Here is a 20866-nt window from a genome sequence, read left to right as displayed (position 1 = left end):
CGAAAATAGTGCCATACCCTTGACTCGACCTTCAGCCCCCGAAAACGTGAGTTGCGCGTCGTGTGTTTTTTCCTCGCAGTGTCGTCCCTACTATTCCCACGTCGTTTCATCTGACCCTCACACTCTTGTCCAATACGATAGTAAACAACTCGTCATGTCCACGGTCGCCGCTCCGCCGAGTGGGAAAAAGCGAGAAAAGGCTCGTCGTGTGTTTGGAGACGCGGTGGTGGACGATCACGACACCAGTCTCGCCTACTCCCCTTGCTCTTCGAGCAAGGTGTCGGGGTCGAGCTGGAACGACACGCTCTCGCTAGCGAATGCACAGTCGAACAGTACCGCGGTTCATCTCTTTACGGAAGAGTCTTTCCAAACGAGTGATGCTTCCACCGCTGGTTCCTCGTCTGGTAGCAAGTCTCACATTGGACCCTTTGATCGAATTATTGCCACTAGCGCCACACCTGGCAAGGAAAACTCCTCCGGAATCCCTGCACACGTTGTTAGCGGGCCTGTACTCCAACACTCGTCTCCTCCAAAGTCAACCAACCATCACTTACAGGAAGAACTCAAACGGATGCGTACGGAGAATCGGTCACCGCTGCGTCGGGATTTAGTCCGGAAAACACAGGACGCCATCAACAAAGCTGCCGTAAGCGTCAATCAATCTATCAACGCGGCGCGCCTTGCCAAACAGGAGAATCTGCGACAAAAGTTCCAACAAACAACCCAGGTTCGTCAAGAGTGGGAGCAAGACCGCGCCGAAGCTGCCTCCTTTTATCAACAATCCGAGCACCAACGCCGTCAGATTCTGTCCCTGGAACGCCAATTGTCTTCCAAAAATAGTCAAGAAAAAGCGCAACGAGAGATGCTACTGCGTCAGTCAGCCCTGGAACAGACTGACCAGCAAGTCGAGTTCAATTCCAGCGTCTACCGTGACCACCAACGTGCACTTCGAGACGAGCAAGAACGTCGGCGCCGACAATCTTTGGCAGCCCGTGCACGCCTTCGAGCCAATAATCATCAGGGCACCAAGCAACTCCACCTGCAGCGGATTGAAGAAGAACAGATTGTTTTTGAAGAGCGACATCAAGCCAGTATTGCGCAGCGCGAATTCAACCGGAATAACGCCGAACAGCGACGTAAGAGTTTTCAATTTCGTAGCGGCGATGCTCGTCGTATTCGCGCAGTCCATGCCCGACTCCAGAGTGATGAAGCTGCACAACATCACGCCTCGTACGAACTCAAGTGGCAAGCTGAAAAGGATGTGGAAGCTTACCAACGAGAAATGGCCCAGCAACGCCGTACAAGTTTGGCCGGTCGAAACGCTACAGCGAAACAAATACGGGCACTGATATCGGACCAGAAAGCGGACGAAGCCGCAAAAGCCCACGAAAGTTTTGAACTCAATCAAGCTGCAAACCGCGATGCAGACGCGTACCAGCGGCAACTTAGCGAAGAGCGTAGGAACAGTTATGCTTTTCGTGTCAAAGAGGGTACGCGGCAACGTCAAGAGTCAGCCGAAGCGGCTGCGAAAACTCAACAGGACGAGCACGAGTCGTACGAACTCAAGTGGGCGGGCGAAGACGATGCGACAGCTTATCAACGTCGTTTGCAACAAGCTCGCCGAGAAAGTCTGGCTCAACGGAACCGAACAGCGTGGAACATAGCTCAACAAGAAGAACAGGTACACTCTGAGCAGCTTGCGGCAGCCCACGCCTCCTATGAACTTAAATGGGCCGGTGAAAAGGATGCACTAGCGTACCAACGCCAGCTGGAAGAGGAGCGGCGGAACAGTCTGGCAGGTCGAAAAAAATACGGCAAAGTACAACGCGATTTGGTAGAACAGCAACGCAATGACGAGTTGGCGTCGACGCATAAATCGTACGAGCTCAAATGGGCAGGTGAGAAGGACGCGGAGGAATACCAGCGAAGACTTGAAGCGGAACGCCGTGAAAGTTTGCAGAAACGCGGGCGGGCAACAGTGGATCAGCGGGCAGTGTTGAGTGACATCGCCTCGGAAGCCATGCGTAAAGAACATGCTTCGTACGAACTGAAATGGGAAGGTGAGAAAGATGCGGAAGCGTACCGATTAGAATTGAATGCAGAGCAACGGGAAAGTACCAAAAGGCGCAATGCTGAGCGTGTACAACATGCCCAGGTCATGGAGGAGCTCAGGACAATAGCGCGAGAAAAAGAAACAGAATCACTAGTGCTGAAGTGGGCGGCCGAAGAAGATGCCAAAGTATACTTAAAGCGACTGGAAGAGGAGCGTCGGCAATCACTACGGCTGCGGGGACAAGAGGTAGTTCATTCTCGTCAGGTGGACGATGATCAAAAGTCAGAAAGAATTCAAAAAGCCCACGAGGACGAGTTGCTGAGAGCCGCGGACCAAACCGACGTCGAAAACTACCGTAAGCAGTGTGCAGAAAGAGACCGAGCATCATTTGAGTATCGACGAAAGGAATCAAGGAAACAGAGACTGGAAGAACAGGAGCGAACAGTACGACAACAGCTCGTTGAGGCAAGCAACTTTGAACTCGAGACTGAAGCTCGGTCAGATGTGGAAGGGTATTTGCTGGACTGCAAACAACGTCGTCGGCTTTCGCTTGCGTTTCGTGCAAGAGAAAAGAGACACCATGCTCGAGTCCGTCAAGAGAGGGCTCAAGAGGAGAGGGATGCCCGGAGCCGAGATGTTCGAGACCGGTTGCGGGATCAGAGATACGTTGCACTTGCCCAACAGGAAGAGAGAGCCAAAATCGCAATGGATGCTATACAACATTCGAACTGTTCTTTCAATCCATTTAATTGTATTCTAAAATAGGTCAGTGGTTCTGATTTCCGCAATAGCATATGGCTATACAATAGGTACTTAGACTAACCATAGCTTATGTAAAAGGAAACGGGAAATTTAGTCGACGCTTGGATCAGCTAAAGTGTGATGGGTTGGGTCACAGTAGCATCACGTCGTTTCAACGTAATGGAATGCATATCATTCATGATATAGGTATATAAGCTACTATAGATCGGCTGATTCTCCGTGAACACGAATCCGATACAGGCAGGTGTAATCTTCATTCCCCCAATTACTCAAAATTTGTACTTGCACGGCCGCCACCAAGCCTTGGTTGGCATCCGGTACACCGCAAGTCGTCGCGGCAGCTGCCGAGCACGATCCTTCCTCCATTGTGTGCTCGCGCCCGAGTAATGGTGGATCGAGATTCTGCGTAGCAAAGGTTTGCACGGTCGTGCCGTCTCTTTCAAAGGTTCCCTGCGCTAGATCAAAGGGATCGTTGACGTCAAAGGACAAGCCGTGGCAATGCTCAATACAGGGAGGATACGCGACGATTCGAAAGTCCTTGGGGGCACTCGTGAGCTGCTCCGAGGGTTCGTTGAGCAGATACTTGGATACGTGATCGATGGTGATTGCGCTGACTGCGACCGGATACGCCAGGGCTAGAGTGACGTGTCCGTTAGAGCCGTCCATGGGCCAACAAGCGCCTGGCGTCGTCAAGGGTATTAGAATAGACTCCGGTTTGGCACTCACCGGAGCCTTGCTTCCAAATGTATGCGAGAAGAAGAGCGGTACACGTGCATCCCATTCCTCCCATCCGCTGGGGAGAAAGGATTCCCAGTCTTGTGGAATAAACCTGCGCCACCAGACGTTTCCCAGCCGCTGGTGTGATTGTGGCGGTGGCGTGTAGGTAGTGGTGGTCATTTCGTGCACAATTCTGGCTCCCCTCGCGTGATCTTCCATACCGATTCCGTCCGTCGCGTGTCGTACCAAGGCGGCGTGTACTTCCTGGACTGCCTTCTGTGGTGTCACGCACGAGTGTGTGGGTGACGGCGTTGTTTGCACCTGCGTGGGCGGTGTGCGTTCGTTCAGTACCCTGTCAATGTAATCCACTACCCAGTGCTCCATCCGCACGTCACTCGGATCGACTATACTATCCAACGGAATGGCATTGCGGAATTCGTCCTTGGTAAGCGGCATGGGAACATCTTCCAAGTCCTGTGGCTGCTGTATGGCTCGCCGCTCGAGTTCCGCTTCGTGTACGGCGTCGAAGCCTTCAATGACAACTTTGAGTTGTTGCGCGTTGAAGAGTCGGATCGCTTGCTCCGCTTCAAATACCGACTCCTCCACTGCATCGTATTTCGAATGGAGATCGACGGTACGGTCGATGAGTTGCGTGGCGCGGGTATGCCACGTCTCGACGATGCTTTGGAAGGATGCCGCGGATGCCAAGGCTTGGTACGCCGCGTGTCGCTCCCCCGCCAACCCCGTGTCGTCCGCATTGCTGGAGACCAACAAGACACACCCGGTTCCCAAGGCAACAACGCCAAGCAGTAATTGCGATAATTTACTACGCATACTGTTGAATGTGTGGGTTTGGGGGTGAAGGGAGACTCGATGCCGACAAGGCAACTGTGTGTATAAGGGGATTGCGAATGTCCGCCATGCCGTTACATAACGTGAACCAGAGTAACCCTCACTCCATAGCACTCGCTCGACCCATTGTTCAATAACCGTAAAGGACGGAGTTATATACAAAGCAAATGCATATCAATATCCGGGTGACAATATAAAGTTGTGGCAACTTTGGGTTCTCCTTGATATTAGTAGGGTTAGGGTTATAAAATCGTCCATCATCGGAGACTACCTGTATTCAAACAATTGATTGTTGACAATGACAGAGAAGACTATCTTCAAAAAGAGGAGGACAAGGCATTGGACCATTGCTCATTGGAAAAACCCCAACAAAGCAAGCTAGCAGGATGGACTATAGACAGTCTCAATAGTATTGGTTTTCTGAGCATAGACTTGAAAATCTGCTTGGAATGCTTGCACAGACTGAAGAATTTGATGGTCTTTGTGACTGCATGCAAACCAGGCACAATGGGTGGGGTCTGCACCAATGTTGGGAATGCAGTTGCAGCCTTGGTTGCAAATGATGTGCAGCACACCAAGCTTTGGAAGGCCATGCTGCTGTTGGGTGGACAAGGTTGCTTTTTGCAGGGATTTTACTGGCAGCTGGTCTTGCCTTCTGACCAAAACAAAAAGAGTACCAACTGTGAAGAAGGTGTTGCTTCCATGCAGGAATGCAGCAACAACAATGAGTACAATGACACTGAGTGGGAAAGCCGTGCAACACAGTTGTCATGCAAGCAGAAGACAAACCGCCCTTCCAATGGCAACCATGATTGCAAGCTTGCAGAAATGCCCAGTATCAGTACCATTGTAGGCCCTATTGTCTTAACTTTGACCAGCAGCAATGGAACAATTGATGCTGTCAGTTGTGTGAAGGGACAGCCCACTGTAGCAGTCCTTGTAGGGGCTGGAATTCCTTGTTGAGCTGATGAGATGGACCTGGGCACACTGGAGGTGCTGGCAAGCTTTCCTTCCATACAGGCAGCAGGAAGGTATTGTAATATTGTGCTTAGTTTAGGGAAGTACAAGTGTTTACAATCTACTTTTGAGAGGGGCTGGGGCCACCGGGGCCATTCCACCCTGATGTTTTAATGTTTGCAGGTTTCATCTGGAAGAGAAAGGAGCAGCCTGAGCTTGACATCAATAACTTGCCTCCGGCAATATATGTTAGGGTTAATGTTGTAATGTTTGCAGGTTTCATCTGGAAGAGAAAGGAGCAGCCTGAGCTTGACATCAAGAACTTGCCTCTGGCAATATATGCAGCCAGGAAGTACCACATACTCCATTCAAAGCCAATGTCTCTGGCATTGAAGATACAAATCTCAGTAATTCTGTCTTGCCACTGTCACTAGGCTTATTGAAACTACTGTTGGGCCCATCATTGGTATTTTTCACCAGTATGCTCACCTTGGTACAGGTAAGACCATCCATTCCTGTACTCAGATGCATGCCTACAGTACTTGCATCATCAGGAGACATAGCACCAACTGGTTCTCTATGTCCCAATGGTACCATCAAGTCAATCTAGTCCAATGTCTTACAGTACCAAGTTTCCTGTCACTCTGTAAAAGGGACCACATCTGCACTTGTCAATTGCAGTGCAAACGGAAAACTTGCTGGTAATGGTGTCAATGTTCTGCACAAAACTGGATGCTTGGCCAACATATCCGGCATCAAACAAGCATACCTTGTCCAATCTTGACATTGTTACGGCTGCTGGGCTTGTTGAATTGTAATGAGGGCCCATTATTGTCATCATGCACCAGTACGCACACCTTAGTAAGGGTAAGACCATTCACTCAAGTGCCCAACTCAAACACTACCACAACCATGTACAAGACTGTTCTTGTACTGTTGGTGGAAATCAGCATATCATTACCTTGGATGACTACATCATTGCAATTAACATATGCCAGGTCCTCCCTTATATGAATATGCATGCACCCACCAATCACAAACTCAATTTGCTCCCTCATCTTGTGCTTACATATGACGTCAACTGGGACCTTTCTGTCCTTGACAACAAAGTTAACATGGACAATGAATGGAATGGCAACATCCATGATCTACCTGGTTCACCATATATTGAGCCGCATTTTGATGATCTTGGGCAATACTTACACTGGCACGTTACCACCTGTGACCTCCAATGTCACGATGCCATTGACTGTATCCTTGCATGCAACAAACATGATATCCAGTGTAATGGACAGGACTACAATGCCCTTTGTCCCTGTCTGGCTTGGGTTTCTAGTGATACAGTCTGCAAGACCATCTTGGCAACCACTCAATATGCGCGTGAGGTCTATAACGCACCTCTGTGTAAACATCTCAAGTCTTGTTTTCCGGCTCTAAATGTCCATCAATGCAATGAGGCAGTTGCTACAGATACCATCCAACATCCCTGCTGTTGACAACGGAGCAAAATATGCGGAACTTTTTGTGGGCCAATGTCCCTTTTTTACGGATGTTTATCCCATGAAGACTGACAAGGAATTTGTCAATGCTCTTGAGGACCATATTTGTTATTGCAGAGCCATGGATAAGCTCATCAGTGACCTTGTCCAAGCTGAGATCAGTAAAAAGGTCACCAGCATCACCATGCATATCACCTTGATCAGTGGCAACTGAACTGCATCATCAGCACCAGAACTTTGCCAAACACTGCATTGCTACCATTGAAACCAACAAAAATAATGTTCTAACTGTAAGTAAAATGGGTGCGCCCAACTCTACCTGGTTACTTTGTGATACTGACATCTGCTATGAATTTAACCATATTGCGCACAAATCCCTTGATAACAGAACTCCAATGGAAATTCTCAAGGGTTTGACTAATGATATTAGTGTTCTACTCCAATTCTCTTTCTTGGAACCAGTTTATCATCGGATTGTAGGCGCCACCCTCCCATCCGATAGTATCAAAAAACATGGTTGTTTTGTTGGCATCACAGATTCCGTAGGTGATGCTCTCACCTATAAGATTCTTACTAAGGACACCAATTGCATCCTACACCGCTCTAGTGTGAGATCTGCCTCTGTCCCTTCTGAAACCAACCTCTGTCTTGCAACACAGCATAGGGAGAGTATTTCCAGGCCCATCAACATTTTCAAGTTGTGTAGAACAAGAAATCAAAATTCCTATGCCTTGAAGGAGTTGCCTGAATTTACTCCCAACAATCTCATTGGTTGCACGTTTTTCACGGATTCACATTATACGGGGGAACGTCTTCAAGCTCATATCACCCGGAAAATCATTGACCCAGAGACAAACCTTCTGATGTGAATTTTCTTGCGGAAATGAATGATGGTGAATATGATGAAATTCTAGCATACAAGGAAATTCTAGATAAACTCGAGACAAATCTAGACAAAGAATTCTATGATACAACCGTCAATGTCACTTTAGGGACATTGTGGTACACAAAGGACCCCTTTATCCTACCAACAAGTATTACAAAGGATTTAGATTCAATGTACTTGTGAATTGGAAAACTGGGGGGTCCATATACAAACCTCTAGATGTTATGCATGCCACCAATCCCATTACTTGCGCTGCCTATGCTAAACAACAAGGTCTTCTAGATACACCAGGTTGGAAACATTTCAAACGCCTTGCAGTTAGAAACATTATGTTCCAATGACTTGCACACCAAGCCTGACTTCATACTAGTTGACGCACCCCTGTATTGAAGATTGTATACCAGCTTCCTCATGACCATAAAGTGTTACATAGTACAACCAATGTGTGTACAAAAAACAGGAGAAACGCGGTGTCAACAATACCTGGTAAACGCAAGGTGGGCGTTACTAAACAACCTGCAATATTTTTGCGTTTCAACATCAAAATCCGACTATAAAATGAAAGTGTACAATGCAGTTTTATACTATTTAAGAAACAATGGTATTGTTTTGAAGCTGCAAATGAGACAAATCCACGTGTGGGGTTAGTTTTAAGTCTGACTTTGGTTTGGTGCGTCTCGTAGCAAATGACGCTTCCCAAGCGGGATTTGACGAAGGCGTACCTCCCGAAAATTATGAGGAAGAAAGCGGAGACAAAACCAATGTAGATCATCTAGGTATCTAGACAAGGGTCAAAGACCCCAGAAATACCTTAGCAACCTTTTGAACAGTACAATCAGTATATATATAGATACCGTCATAACAGGAAAATCTATTCCCTTTCTCCTGTCCGCGACTGTAAAGTTCCGTCCTTTTTAGGTTTCCGGGGGATCGAATAAAAAGCACAGACGGCGTAAAATGATCTGTCGACTCAACCGATTTGAAAGTGGCGGGGTTATTTCCGGCCAGCGTGATCGAGCCCAAAAATCGGCTCGTACACGGGCAACGCTTTTCTACGTCTGCGCGGAAGGAATTCAAACCGACGGACGATGGCCTGCCGATAGGTCACACACTCTACACGCCCGACATATCCGATTGCTTTATTCATTGGACGGTATTCCATCCACTACTTTCTCGTAAGAGCACTGTGAAGAAGTCCGTGCCCTGTTCTTTACGTCTACAGCTTCTTTCCTCTTTGTGGGATCGCAATTCCGCCGTTTCGTTCCTTTACGTCGATTATATTCGAACGATACCATCATCATGCCGCGTAGTCCCAACTATTACGATATTGACGCCATCCTAGCCGACGAAGAGCTAATACCTTGCACTACTCTCTTTGAATTTTCCTATTTGGCCCATTTGGACCCCGACATTGCCGATATGCAGCAGTATTTGCCGGAAAAAAGTCGGATCCACGTTCCGCTCTGGGCGATTGACAAATGGGCCATGGTCAACTACGTCAGTTTGTCACTCCCTCGACAGTACGGTCGCAAAGCACGCGAACGTCTCGAAGCCGATCCTTCCGAAGTCGATCTCTGGTAAGTCACGACGCACGTATATATCTACCGTCAACCGACCTGATTCGATCGCACCGTTCACGACACTCGAACTATTCCTTCGTGTGTCTCGGGCCCCCAAAAGTTCTATATCACTCACATCTCCCTTTCATTTTCCGAATTTAGCAAGCGCAACGGGTACTTTTTCCGGTCCGGCGTCAACGTCATCAATCTCATTGAACAAAGCTGTCGTAAACTCGATCAGGGCCTCGCCGCACAAGGGAGGAACAGTGGAAAACTCAACGAGTTAAGGTCACAATTGTTCAAACTCCAACAGGAAGCATCGGCTTTGCGACAGACGTTGCTACTGGTACGTCTTTGGATCATATCATACACGTTATAAATACACCCGTTCTTTTCCGACACCAACGCAACCCGCCGCAAACAGTCCTCTCACACTGCCTTCTCGTTTGTGGTAGACGTACACCGGTGACCGCTTGCGGCATACACTGGACTGGGCCTTGAGTAGTGTCGGGGATGACGTGTCACGCTATACATCTCGACTGACGGAAATGGAAAAGAATTTGTTTCGCTTGGGGGCCCGGGCCGCCACCAACCACGTCCGATGGAAAATGTTGGGGAGTCGCCGAGTATTGCCTCCAACGACGCGGCCCATGGCGCCGATTATCCGCCGGGCCGTCACCCCCGATCCACCACAGATGGATGCGACCCAAAAGGCTCCTAACAAACGGCAAAGAACGCTCTAGCCCAAAGACGACCAATGAGTTTGTAAAAAATAAAGTAGATTTTACTATTGTATGAGAGATCAACATGGCGTTTGTGTGCCTAAAAAAGTAGTGGAACATGCATGCCTTCGGGGCTAACCCCCAATTCCATATTCTTCAATTCTTTTCATCTTGTGGCATGCCCTCGTTCGGAACAACGTTTACACCCTCTCCAGTATTGGCGGCGGCTGCCTCTTGTGCTCGATCGGCGAATTGCTGATTCCCCTGCGCCATTTGGGCTTCTTCCTCATGCGAAAGCTCGTCCGAAAGATTGAACATGGAACGGAGTTCCGCAGCCGACTTGCCTTTGATAAGAATCGAAACCGCCAGGCAAGTCAGATCCAAAAGCGGCTTGATGTCCATGTAATTGGCCGCAGCAACCAGATCAAACAGCAGAGTCTTGGGTACTTTGACGAAATCTGCGTACCACTGCTGTACCAAGTCTTCCAGTTTCGAGGACTTGAGTGGTGTCTGAATAGTCGTCATGGGTTCCTCCTGGAAGTGCTTGCAAAATTCTATAACCTTTTCCAACACACCAGACGTGACGTTGGGAAGGGGAAAGTCTTTCACCGGCTCAGCCTCGTCATCGTCTTCGTCCGCGTCGAAGGTATCGGCCACCAGTACCGACATTTTTGCGACGGCCATCGGGACTTCGTAAGCGTCGCCCTCCTTGCTCACCTACGTAAAAATTCCGATACAACAAGCATTGAGATAACCTCGCAGATTCCTACGGGCACGAAAAGGTGCTAGACATGGAAATTGCGGCGTTGTTCTCGACGAACTCGAACAAATGGACGGGTGCCATATTGCTGACGAAGATCTTACCAATGTGATCATTCCATCCGCATCCATTGTTAAGCTTGTTTTGGGTTGGTAGCCAATAGATATGTCGGCTTTCGAAAGAATGCTACTAGAGAGCAATATTCCAAACTGTATTTCAAAAGGAAACTCTCGTTGACTGTGACACAATCGCAAAGAGGAGGCATGATCAATGTCCCTGTTCCGCTCCAGCGTTCGTTCGCGTGAAATGGAGTCTTTTTTCAAGGGCGGCCACTTAGCTTCGAATAACCGGAAAGGACCACGCTTGGAAAGAGACCGGATGCCCGTAGTCAATCAGCGATTCTGATTGGCCTGTTACTGCCTTCTATGACGTGGCTTTTGCGTACTCGAATCGGAGTGACAAACTGTGTCCCAAGACATCTGCTAATTACTATGATGGCTGACAGTCAAATGATAGGGTCGTGACTGTAGCGTAGGTTATCGACCTGACACGGACAGAAAACGTGTCCTCTATGGTCTGTCATTATGGCTCACAAGGCTAACAGTAAGATGTGGCCAGGTCCATTTTCCTGATAACAAAATTGTAAAAAAGATCCGAGCCTTAACAAGCAATCAATCGCTGCTTTTCTAATAAATTCATTGCGCTCAAAACTTATGACGAACCAAAATATGCGTTCTACAGTTTTGCCACAGACCGATCGGCACGATCGTGGCGAAATCCGTCGCTCTTGGAACCCTGTGGTGAACGCCGAGCTTGGTGTATACGGTTGCCGTACGATGTACGAAGGCTTTCGACGGGGTGCCAAAGTGAACCCGCTCGGTCCCTGTATGGGCTTTCGGGCTGTGTCGACCACTGGTTTTGCGACGCCCTTCATCTACAGCTCATATACGGAGTGCTTGGCTCGCATCGACGCCTTTGCTGCTGGATTGGATACGCTCAAGTTGATTCAACCAAATGAGGACGGTCTCGCGGTGCTGGCCTTGTACATGAAAAACTGCATGGAAGGCGCGATTGGGGAGCATGGAGCCTTTGCAATTGGTGGATCGTCGGTACTAATGTACGATACGCTGGGACCTGATACCGTTACCTTTATTTTGGACCAGACCAGCGCTCGTTCGGTGGTATGCACCCGTGCGGAACTACCTAAGCTTTGCGAGTCCAAGGTATCCGGAAAATGCCCAGCATTTACGGCCGCAATTTTAGTAGATGGTGTCACGGAAGATGCCGCGAAGATGGCTTTAGAAGCAGGCCTGGAGGTCCTTTCGTTTGCCAAAGTAGAGGCGGTAGGAGCTGTGTGCATTGCGGAAAAGGGGCATCATCATCGGCCGCCGGCGCCAACCGATGTAGCCGCATTTTGCTACACAAGGTGAGTAAAGAGCAAGAAAAAGCTGTCGGAGCTACCGTACCGTATTTTAACATCGTGTTAAATATCACAGTGGAACAACTGGCAACCCAAAGGGCGCTCTTTTGACCCATGAAAATATCATGTCCGCCATTGCAGGCTTCTATGGCGCTGTTGGTGACTTGGAAGCCCAGCCGTTTGACAGGCATTTGTCCTACCTTCCTTTGGCCCATATTTTTGAGCGCATCGTAAGCTCACAAATGTTTTGTGCGGGCGCGTCGGTAGCGTTTTTTCGTGGTGATCCAACTCTTTTGATAGAAGATATGCAGGCCTGCCGACCCACGGTGATGCCCGTGGCTCCTCGCGTTCTGAATAAGATATACGATAAGGTGTGTAAAGTAGCTTGACGATGTTAAGTTCTTCGCTCACTGCTCATAATTTCCCTTCTTCATGCCTTGAAGATCCAAGCCGGTATTTCGTCGGTCGGAGGACTCAAGAAGAAACTGTTTGACGCAGCGGTTGCGGCGAAAGCGGAAGGCTTGCAGAGTGGTCATATGAAACACGCTTTATATGATCGTCTTATTTTTAACAAGATCAAGAAAGGTTTAGGTATGGACCAGCTCCGCATGATGGTGAGCGGTTCAGCTCCTCTGAACGACACTGTCATGACCTTTTTCCGATGTATGCTAGCTATTCCGGTTGTGGAAGGCTATGGCCAAACGGAAGGTGCTGCGGCAGCTACCATTGGATCATCTGATGACATGGCAACCGTGGGTCATGTTGGCGGACCGGTTGGCTCTGTTGAAATTGTTCTGGTGGACGTCCCCGAGATGGGCTATTTTCACACTGACACCTTGCATCGCGGCATGGCTTGTCAGGGACGCGGTGAAATTTGTGTCCGCGGTCCTAGCGTCTTTAAAGGCTACTACAAGGACGATCTGAACACACGCGAAACGATTGACAATGAAGGTTGGTTACATAGTGGTGATGTTGGCTTGTGGCGTCCGGACGGAAATCTTCAGATCATTGATCGGAAGAAGAACATCTTCAAACTCTCTCAAGGCGAATACGTTGCGCCAGAAAAGATCGAAAATTTTCTGATCAGTTCACCTCTGATCGGTCAATGTTTTGTCTATGGAGATTCGTACCAGAATTCTTTGGTTGGCTTGATGGTTCCAGACGAAGAGCCAGTTCGGACGTGGGCTGCAGTAAATGCTCCGGAGCTAAAGTCGGCATCTCTTGCCGAAATGTGTAATTCCGAGGCTCTGAAAGCGGCTGTCATGGCGGATATTCAAAGGATCGGCGTGGAAAGCAGGCTCCTCGGCTTTGAGAAACCGAAAGATATTTTGCTCGTATCGGTGCCATTCACGATCGAGAATGAAATGATGACTCCCACTTTCAAATTGAAACGCCAAAAGATTCGAGACACTTACGAAAAGGAAATCGATTTGCTCTATGCTGGCCTCCCTCCTCCGCTCAGCAAGCTTTGAATAAAAAGTTTTTACCTGATCTTATTTACTATTGTGGTAGATGAACAGTTTGAGTTTCTTTTCGCTCCTAGATGTGATGTTATGGGCCGCTATGCAAGTAATCTTAGATTTTTCTCCGCTCACAGACAGGGATAGGAATGTAACAGTAGGTGGGTAGTCTGATAGAATCTGGAATCTAGGTATATAGAATCGGACTTTCTTATTTTGAGCGTTGTCGGCACCTCCCGAGGAGACGCTATTTGCGCTGGCAAAGCCTGTCGCCGCGACAATCCCAATAACACGGTGGCGGATATTAGATCCCCAATTTCGGTTTTTGGTTTCATTGCATCTTACTGTTTCTCGTTGTAAAAGGAAAGATTCTGAATACAGTCAACTATGCGGTGGCTTTTAGTTGCAGCAACGGTACCATTGTTCCTGCTGGGAAGAGGAGACGCCAAACAGGAATGTGAACTATTGAAAGCGTCGCTTACCTATACGCAAGAAGAGGCTCCCCGTGATCTGTCCGGTTTGGTACGTTGCTGACAGCTCGTCAGCGTTTGAATTGAATGATTTGATGTTTTACGCTTTCTTCTCACTTTTATCGGAAAGCTACCTGTGGTAGTGGGAAGAGTGAATCAGGTACTAGATGGAGTAGTTGATGTTGAAGTCGAGTGGACAGGCGGCGATTTGCATGGTCGGGTCGGCGAACACGTTGTTCAATGCAAAGTAACTCGCCTCGTCGAAGTTATTCCCGGGACAGTAAACGAACAGCATGTTTACAGAGACGACAGAGGCCGGGATGTAGCCACTCAGTGCTTCCACGTGCCCTTTACGATTAAGGATACGGACGAATGCGTACTTCGCACCGGTCATCCGATGAGACACCAGTGCCAAGCTCCTGCGCAATGCATCAATACCATTGGCTCATATGAATGCATCTGCCCAACGCTGGACTCCAAAATGCCTCCAATACACACAAGCACTGAGTTTTGGGCTTTAATAAATGCTCAAGAGCGCAGTCCCTGGGAACTTTCATTCAATACTTCAATCCGTTCTTCCTGTCCATCCAAGCCGTCAACCTATGGTTGTTGTCCTCCCCAGGGTGATACCAAGGACGGCTCTTCGTGTCGCGCGTCTTTTCGGTGTCCCACAGATCCTTGTTTATCTGCGCAAGACAATGACTGCTCTCCAAAAGCGACCTGCGCTAGAAAAAGTAATCCCGTTTCAACGCCTAATTTTTTGTGTCTGTGTCAAGAGGGGCTGATGGGAAACGGACGCAAGTGTAGACCCAACGACCCGAAGCCAGAGCCAAAAGTTATGTACGATGGAGTAACGCCAACGGAGCAAACCGTCAAGGCGAACTTTTATTGTGATTGTACAAAACCGATTGTTGATGCGTGTTCCGGATTTCCCCCATGCAAAGGTACCGTGCCTCTCCTCAACTGCGTTTCCTTAGATGGTTTTTGAGCCTCTCAACTGCTCCTCTTTTGTAGAAAAACATGAAGTTTGTACTGTGATGGCTGGCAACGTTCCCACCTGCGCGTGCAAACCTGGTTACGTGAGGCACGAAAAGTATGGCTGTGTGGATGAACGCCCACCACTGCTTCGACTGAAAAACGATCCACTTGGAGACCACACCTTGCGATTGAAGCAGGGAGATGTATACAAAGAGTATGCAGTTGAAATTTTAGACGAGAATGCGGAAGAATACCTGCGATCGTTAAAAATTGCGTATAGTCAGGCACTGCCCCATGGGTGCTTGACGAGAGTCGGCGAATTTCATGTGAACTATACGATTGCCATGCCGTGGACGTCGCCCCCATACGTTCGAATTACGCGTCGTGTTGTAATTGAAGACATCGATGAATGCAATATCGATGTTGATAAGTATAGAGACAGCTGTCCCGAACTGGTACCACAATGCGACACTAAAAATGGAGCCAGGTGTGTCAACACGATTGGAAGCTACACATGTCAGTGTCCGCGATTTACTACGGGCGATGGTTTTCAGCAGAATATTTCCTTTGAAGACCATGAATCACCAGACGGGTTTTTGGGAGGGACGGGATGTCGAGATACTAGTCGACCCGTCATTAGTTTGGTCGGACCGAATCCCAGAGTCTTTCGCGTCTGTGAGTGCGGTGGTATTGCAGGGCTTTCCGGACGAAAAAAAGGAGAATTTGACCTTAAACTCAAGAGTCAACAACAAGAACAATACGGCAACGATATTAAGGTATGTTGAGGAAGTGATAAATTTATGGTTTCTCTGATGAGCTGCGTTCTGACCCGCTTCTTAGGAGCTTGTTCGATCGACAGCAGGGGCCGAACTTTGTGCCACTCCTTCCAAACCGCACCCGGATCCGAGCGAATGCATTTCTGCCTACGATGAAACATATCAGGGCAAAGTCAATCTTTCAAAAAAGGTCAGTGTCGGCGAGCCGGTCCAGAAGTCGTCTCTTCTTTGGTCCGTTCCATATAACGTGCAAGACGAAGCTGGCAATGCAGCCGAAACAGTATGGCGGGATATCGTTGTCGAAGAAGTAGAATTGTCAGAATGGGAAGGGAAGATCCAAAGCGCAACCATTAAAGAGCACGATGCGATTGTCCGACATGCTGTAGAGAAGGCGCTTGCCGACGACCGAGCGCGACGACAGGAAAGTGAAACAGCTGTAGGCAGTCGCAACAAAAGAGCGTCGATCAAACCATGCCCCCCTTGTCAAGCATGCGAATGCTCGACCGGCTCCGCTTTCGACATGGCAAAGTGTAAACAGTACTGCGCGGAGCGACTAGATCATTGTGCTATTGATGAGCTGAGCTGGACTATTCGGATGATGATGTCTCTCGAGACGTACCTGCCAGCTTCGATGATACCTGTTGCTCTCTTTACTGTAGCATGTTTGACGTCAATTATGTTCCTACGGTGGACGTTAACATTGATGTTCAATCCCGAGACAAATCGTCTTGACTACTATGACGAACGTCGAGAAAGAGCCATGCAGGAGTCGGTGACCTACTATCGTTCCGAAAACGGTGTATTGGTAGGAAACCACGGGCCGCAACCCCCGCCGCGCGCTTCCTTGTCGACCTCTGTTGACGGGGGGTCTTTCTTTACACCACGGGGTGATGCACAGGCATCCGGTTTTGGATCACCGAACGGCTTACAGCCTCCCCCGCGGAGTGTCTCAGAAAGCATTTACGAAACGCAACCACTCATTTCGCCGAGTAAAACAGGGGACGGGGTCCGTCGGCGATCTCCGTACAATACGCGGTCCCGCTAGAAACTCAGTCAAAAAATTGCATCCCTAGCAAGACATAAAATAAAACGGAGAGAGACTTCATAGGTTGGTCTAGTCTAGTCTTTTACAAAGTGGGCTACTCAGGCGCAGGCAATCCCGGTCCGTGTATCGAATTAATATCGAGACCAGCCGCGCCCCATATTTTGATCATTCCAGCCGAAGCATACTCGGCGATAAGCGGATCTCCTTCGTGGTCACTCATAGCACACTGCAACTTAGCGTAACCCTGCGCACCCTTGCCAAATCCCGTCTCTTCGACTAAAGGGGGACTACCACCAAGGTATACCCTATTGACAATGATGTCCTGCAACACTTGGTGCTTTTGGGCCACTTCTACTTCTACGTCACTGTCTATAGGTATAAAGATGAGAAAGGGGTGAGAAGGTCTTTCGGTTGCACAACCGGGTGTATATTATTCAAGCACAAACCTTCAATTTTTGCGGTCCGAGTCTGAATAGCGAGTAAGGTTTCTGGATCAATCATCTTCGTGGAGACTTTGTGCATTACATTGCGCGCATCAGCGATAGAAAGAGTCGGAATCTCGTTGACCTCCAAACCAAAGCAGGTGGCAACTAGTTCGCGCCAGGTATCCCGGCGAACTTCCCGAAATAGTTCTTGCATTGTTGGATCTACCTGTTGCAAGCAGGCAGCTAAGTCTGATGCGTATTGTGTCAAGCCGCTCTCGTCACCTGTATACCCCATACCGCCAATTACGTGGACTTGCGTGACGAGGAAAACTTCCATCATTTTTTGCCACTTGGTTACGATCGGCATATTAAAATCTTGAGATAGTGCTTTGAGTCGCTGGTTCGCAACACCGTACCGCACATAAAACTGTGTCGCTTCACCGATACCTTCCGCCATTTCAGTGGTGAGCTGTTTAGGTGGCTTCATTGTAAAAGTGTCAAAGTTGAATACATCGTTGTTAAGAGTATTGTCTTGAGAAGAAAAAGCTCGGGGTGTGGCCCGTCCAAGCGACCACGGCAGGTTGCGGATCGTGTTCGGGACCAGGCGTATTGCGGAGAACATGGTTCTTACGAGAAACGATCGATGGGATGGAATGGTTGTACGAAACAAAAATTGATTGCTTGGCTGATATCTACCAAACGTAGTTGCAAGCGAAAGAAGGTAACGTGATATGATTGACAGTGATATCCAAGAGGGTGGGTTTCGCGGAGTCCGTCTGTTGCGGTAGGTGTCCGCATCTACTCTTACCTAACTACCTATATGTCTATGGACATTAGTACAGAAGAAGTCCAGGCGTCAAACGACAAAAAGCAAAACGCCGGTGGCAACGAAACCCAGAAACAAGACTGCTATGTCGCACTGAGAGCAAAAGATACAGCGCAGGCCCAAGGAGCCACAGAGCGAACATAAAACTACGCACTACCGTTGTTTGTCGCGTCTCGTGTTCTTTGTGAATCATTTCCATTTCGCAGAACGGAGTGGCAGCAGTGAGTCTTTTTCACCATGTCGATCACGTATGAAGAAGCACTGGCGACACTTGAATCCATGTTTGGCAATCCATGGACGCGCGAAACCCTCGATGCGATTCTTAGGAATCAGCAGGGGCACATGGAAAACACTGTCGACCTTATTCTTCGCCACGGCAGTAAGAATCCGCAAGTGCTGGTTGATCAATTAAATCAGGGAATCAACCCGGAAGACTCTGCAACAGCTCTGGACGCGGAACTTGCTCGGCAGCTGGCCAACAACGAAAAGTCTCGGAGCCGTCAAGGAGCAGTTACTGGTTCTTCCTCGAGTCCTCCCTCAACAGGACGAGCGGGCCGTGGGACTCCTACAACCCTCCCTGACGATTTTCTGCGCATTTCCAGTCGACCAGTAGCCACGGCAGGCCCGGAGGATCAGCTGGAAAGCGATGCAGCGCTGGCCCGGATGCTTCAAGACGAGCTGTTTTCGGAAGAGCTGTCCCGAAATCCAGATTTTGCACATTTAGCCCGTGGGCGGCCTCGAGTGTCTGACGGCCGGAATCGTATTTCGGATTCCCGGCCTGTTCCTCGCAACCAGGCAAACGCTTTTTCTCAGCAGTCACCTAATGTGATGAAGAAAATATCTGAATTAGGAGACAACGCACGCCGTCGTTTGCAGATGTTGGCAGCCCAATTTAACGCCAACAACAATAACAACAATCAACGCAACACGTCTGGGGCATCAAGTGCAGCAGCAACCGGTGCCGAAGTACGAGGCCTGCTTGACGGAGACGATGATGATATGGAATTGGCGGCCCGCAAAGATTTGTGAAATTGTTTACTGTTACCACGGTCTTGGTGTGCAAAACTTCTAATGCATCGTTGCTCAACCCTACCTCAATTTTTGTTAATGTAAGGACTTCAAAATAAATAGGGCGTGGTAATACTTTTCGACATACAGTGAATGCGTGGTTGGGTTGCTCGAACTCCATTCTATCCTAAACATGTTGTACAATGGAAGTCCTCGATTCTACTGCACCGCCGCAACTCATTTGGGCAAGAATCACATCGTGAGACACGTACCCTAGCCTCGAGAGAATCTGGTCCGAAGGCAAATCCTAACATGACAACGTCGTCGGAACACATGAATTGGACAAACTATTATGTATTGGCTCAAAAATGTCTTCCAAATTATTCCGCTAAGTATGGAGAGTGAACGAAGGTGAATCACTGTCACTACAAGTACTCACAGGCTGAAGAAATCAAACCTCTTCTGTATTTACAGTTAGGGAAATGTGTCCCACTAGATCACCGACAGTAAGGTAGACAAACATCTCGATGTGCTCTCTCATTTTTGGCTATGCTTCATAGGCTTGTCCGAATGAGCAGTAAAGAGATAAGCACACCAAAGTAGTTTGGACTGGTATTGAGGGTTCACTCGTCACGTTCTGAGAAGAATTTCACAAAGTCGACCAGTTTCAATATGATGGCAGCGGCGCAGGCCGCTGCGGAAGCGGCACTCCGAGAAGCTTCCGCCCGGGAGAGTCGGGTCGGAGGGCACCAAACGGGCACTGTTGGCGCACCACTGCCGAATCAGGCAATAGCTTTCGCTGGCTACGACAACATTCAACACCAGCAGCAGCAACAACATGGCCAACGGCAACAACTGCATCAACAGCAAATTCCATTGCATGGAATTGGCGTCGGAATGGGCTTTCCTGTTTTCGGTGCTTTCCAAACGGAGGAATTCCATGCGCGCCACGAAGGAAATGTGTTCCAGACTGAGGTACCTATAGTTGGAGAGGATGCTACGGTGAATTCATATGTGCAATTATTAGCTCAACAACGACAGCAGCAAAATCACCAAAGATTAGCTGGTTCACTTCTACATGTAGTGCCCCAACAGCATTATTTGACAATCGCCCAAAATGGTAAGCGTGTCCTGTTTCTAGACCAAAACAACGCATATTGTGATCTTCATTGCTAAAATATTGACTGTCGATTTGCAGGCACGATCCTGGAGGCGACACAGACGATCACCGGCTTTCCACCCGATGCACTGCTGATGACTTCAGCGTACGATACAATTTATGATGAGGATTTACCTGCCTTTCTGTGTGTCAAAACACAATTTTGGGACAAAGGACAGCCAGATGTTGAAGTCTTTCTTCGGCGGAGATCAATGAATGGCGAATGGTTGTGGATTGTTTGTAAAGTGGTATCATACGTGGAACGGCCGGTCGCTGGTTTCGTTCTAGAAGAGGCAATTGTTCGCGACGAAGGATATGCTAAGAGGCTGAATCGAATATCGCGAATCACGGCAATTTTAGTCCAAGCTGTCGAGGCATCGCAACTTGAAAAAATTCCTCCATCCGTACCCGAGTCAAGGAGTGTCCATGGTCACACGATGCAATCGTCGATTTTGAACGATGCCGTGGCTTACCGATCACTCCTAGAAAGTATGAATACATCAGGAGTCCAAGCTCCCGAGAATGCCCAGGT

The 20866-nt window shown here is 48.6% G+C and overlaps 9 protein-coding genes across 9 annotated transcripts; 6 read left to right on the top strand and 3 right to left on the bottom strand.

The window, feature by feature from the left end:
- Positions 1-154: 154 nt before the first annotated feature.
- On the top strand, positions 155-2818 carry PHATRDRAFT_42993 (predicted protein; the record flags this gene model as incomplete). Its single annotated transcript, XM_002177323.1, has 1 exon — positions 155-2818. One exon carries the CDS (start codon positions 155-157, stop codon positions 2816-2818), a length of 2664 nt encoding a protein of 887 aa, XP_002177359.1.
- Positions 2819-3013: 195 nt separating this feature from the next.
- Positions 3014-4366, bottom strand: UNC84/SAD1 (Sad1 and UNC84 domain containing; the record flags this gene model as incomplete). Its single annotated transcript, XM_002176804.1, has 1 exon — positions 3014-4366. One exon carries the CDS (start codon positions 4364-4366, stop codon positions 3014-3016), a length of 1353 nt encoding a protein of 450 aa, XP_002176840.1.
- Positions 4367-4891: 525 nt separating this feature from the next.
- On the top strand, positions 4892-5347 carry PHATRDRAFT_32119 (predicted protein; the record flags this gene model as incomplete). The annotated part of the gene is made up of 1 exon (XM_002177322.1): positions 4892-5347. One exon carries the CDS (start codon positions 4892-4894, stop codon positions 5345-5347), a length of 456 nt encoding a protein of 151 aa, XP_002177358.1.
- Positions 5348-8683: 3336 nt separating this feature from the next.
- Positions 8684-10028, top strand: PHATRDRAFT_32118 (predicted protein; the record flags this gene model as incomplete). The annotated part of the gene is made up of 4 exons (XM_002177321.1): positions 8684-8879; positions 8907-9303; positions 9448-9631; positions 9741-10028. 4 exons carry the CDS (start codon positions 8684-8686, stop codon positions 10026-10028), a joined length of 1065 nt encoding a protein of 354 aa, XP_002177357.1.
- Positions 10029-10247: 219 nt separating this feature from the next.
- On the bottom strand, positions 10248-10721 carry Skp1_3 (s-phase kinase-associated protein; the record flags this gene model as incomplete). The annotated part of the gene is made up of 1 exon (XM_002176803.1): positions 10248-10721. A coding segment is annotated over one exon (474 nt), but the record flags the coding sequence as incomplete, so codon positions are not given.
- Positions 10722-11438: 717 nt separating this feature from the next.
- ACL1 (precursor of ligase long chain acyl-coa ligase) lies at positions 11439-13659 on the top strand (the record flags this gene model as incomplete). Its single annotated transcript, XM_002177320.1, has 3 exons — positions 11439-12193; positions 12264-12558; positions 12631-13659. The coding sequence occupies exons 1-3, from the start codon at positions 11481-11483 to the stop codon at positions 13657-13659; spliced, it is 2037 nt and encodes a 678-aa protein (XP_002177356.1). The 5' UTR covers positions 11439-11480.
- A 375-nt stretch (positions 13660-14034) lies between these two features.
- PHATRDRAFT_42990 (predicted protein) lies at positions 14035-16975 on the top strand (the record flags this gene model as incomplete). The annotated part of the gene is made up of 4 exons (XM_002177319.1): positions 14035-14169; positions 14248-15061; positions 15132-15871; positions 15936-16975. The coding sequence occupies 4 exons, from the start codon at positions 14035-14037 to the stop codon at positions 16914-16916; spliced, it is 2670 nt and encodes an 889-aa protein (XP_002177355.1). The 3' UTR covers positions 16917-16975.
- A 35-nt stretch (positions 16976-17010) lies between these two features.
- Positions 17011-17977, bottom strand: PHATRDRAFT_42989 (predicted protein; the record flags this gene model as incomplete). The annotated part of the gene is made up of 2 exons (XM_002176802.1): positions 17363-17977; positions 17011-17285 (listed from the first exon to the last, which is right to left on the bottom strand). The coding sequence occupies exons 1-2, from the start codon at positions 17961-17963 to the stop codon at positions 17011-17013; spliced, it is 876 nt and encodes a 291-aa protein (XP_002176838.1). The 5' UTR covers positions 17964-17977.
- Positions 17978-18404: 427 nt separating this feature from the next.
- On the top strand, positions 18405-19196 carry PHATRDRAFT_32113 (predicted protein; the record flags this gene model as incomplete). The annotated part of the gene is made up of 1 exon (XM_002177318.1): positions 18405-19196. The coding sequence occupies one exon, from the start codon at positions 18405-18407 to the stop codon at positions 19194-19196; it is 792 nt and encodes a 263-aa protein (XP_002177354.1).
- Positions 19197-20866: the final 1670 nt, after the last annotated feature.

This window comes from Phaeodactylum tricornutum, chromosome 1, assembly GCF_000150955.2.
Source record: "Phaeodactylum tricornutum CCAP 1055/1 chromosome 1, whole genome shotgun sequence".
Taxonomy (NCBI): domain Eukaryota; phylum Bacillariophyta; class Bacillariophyceae; order Surirellales; family Neidiaceae; genus Phaeodactylum; species Phaeodactylum tricornutum.
This window is presented reverse-complemented; position numbering and strand designations above follow the sequence as displayed.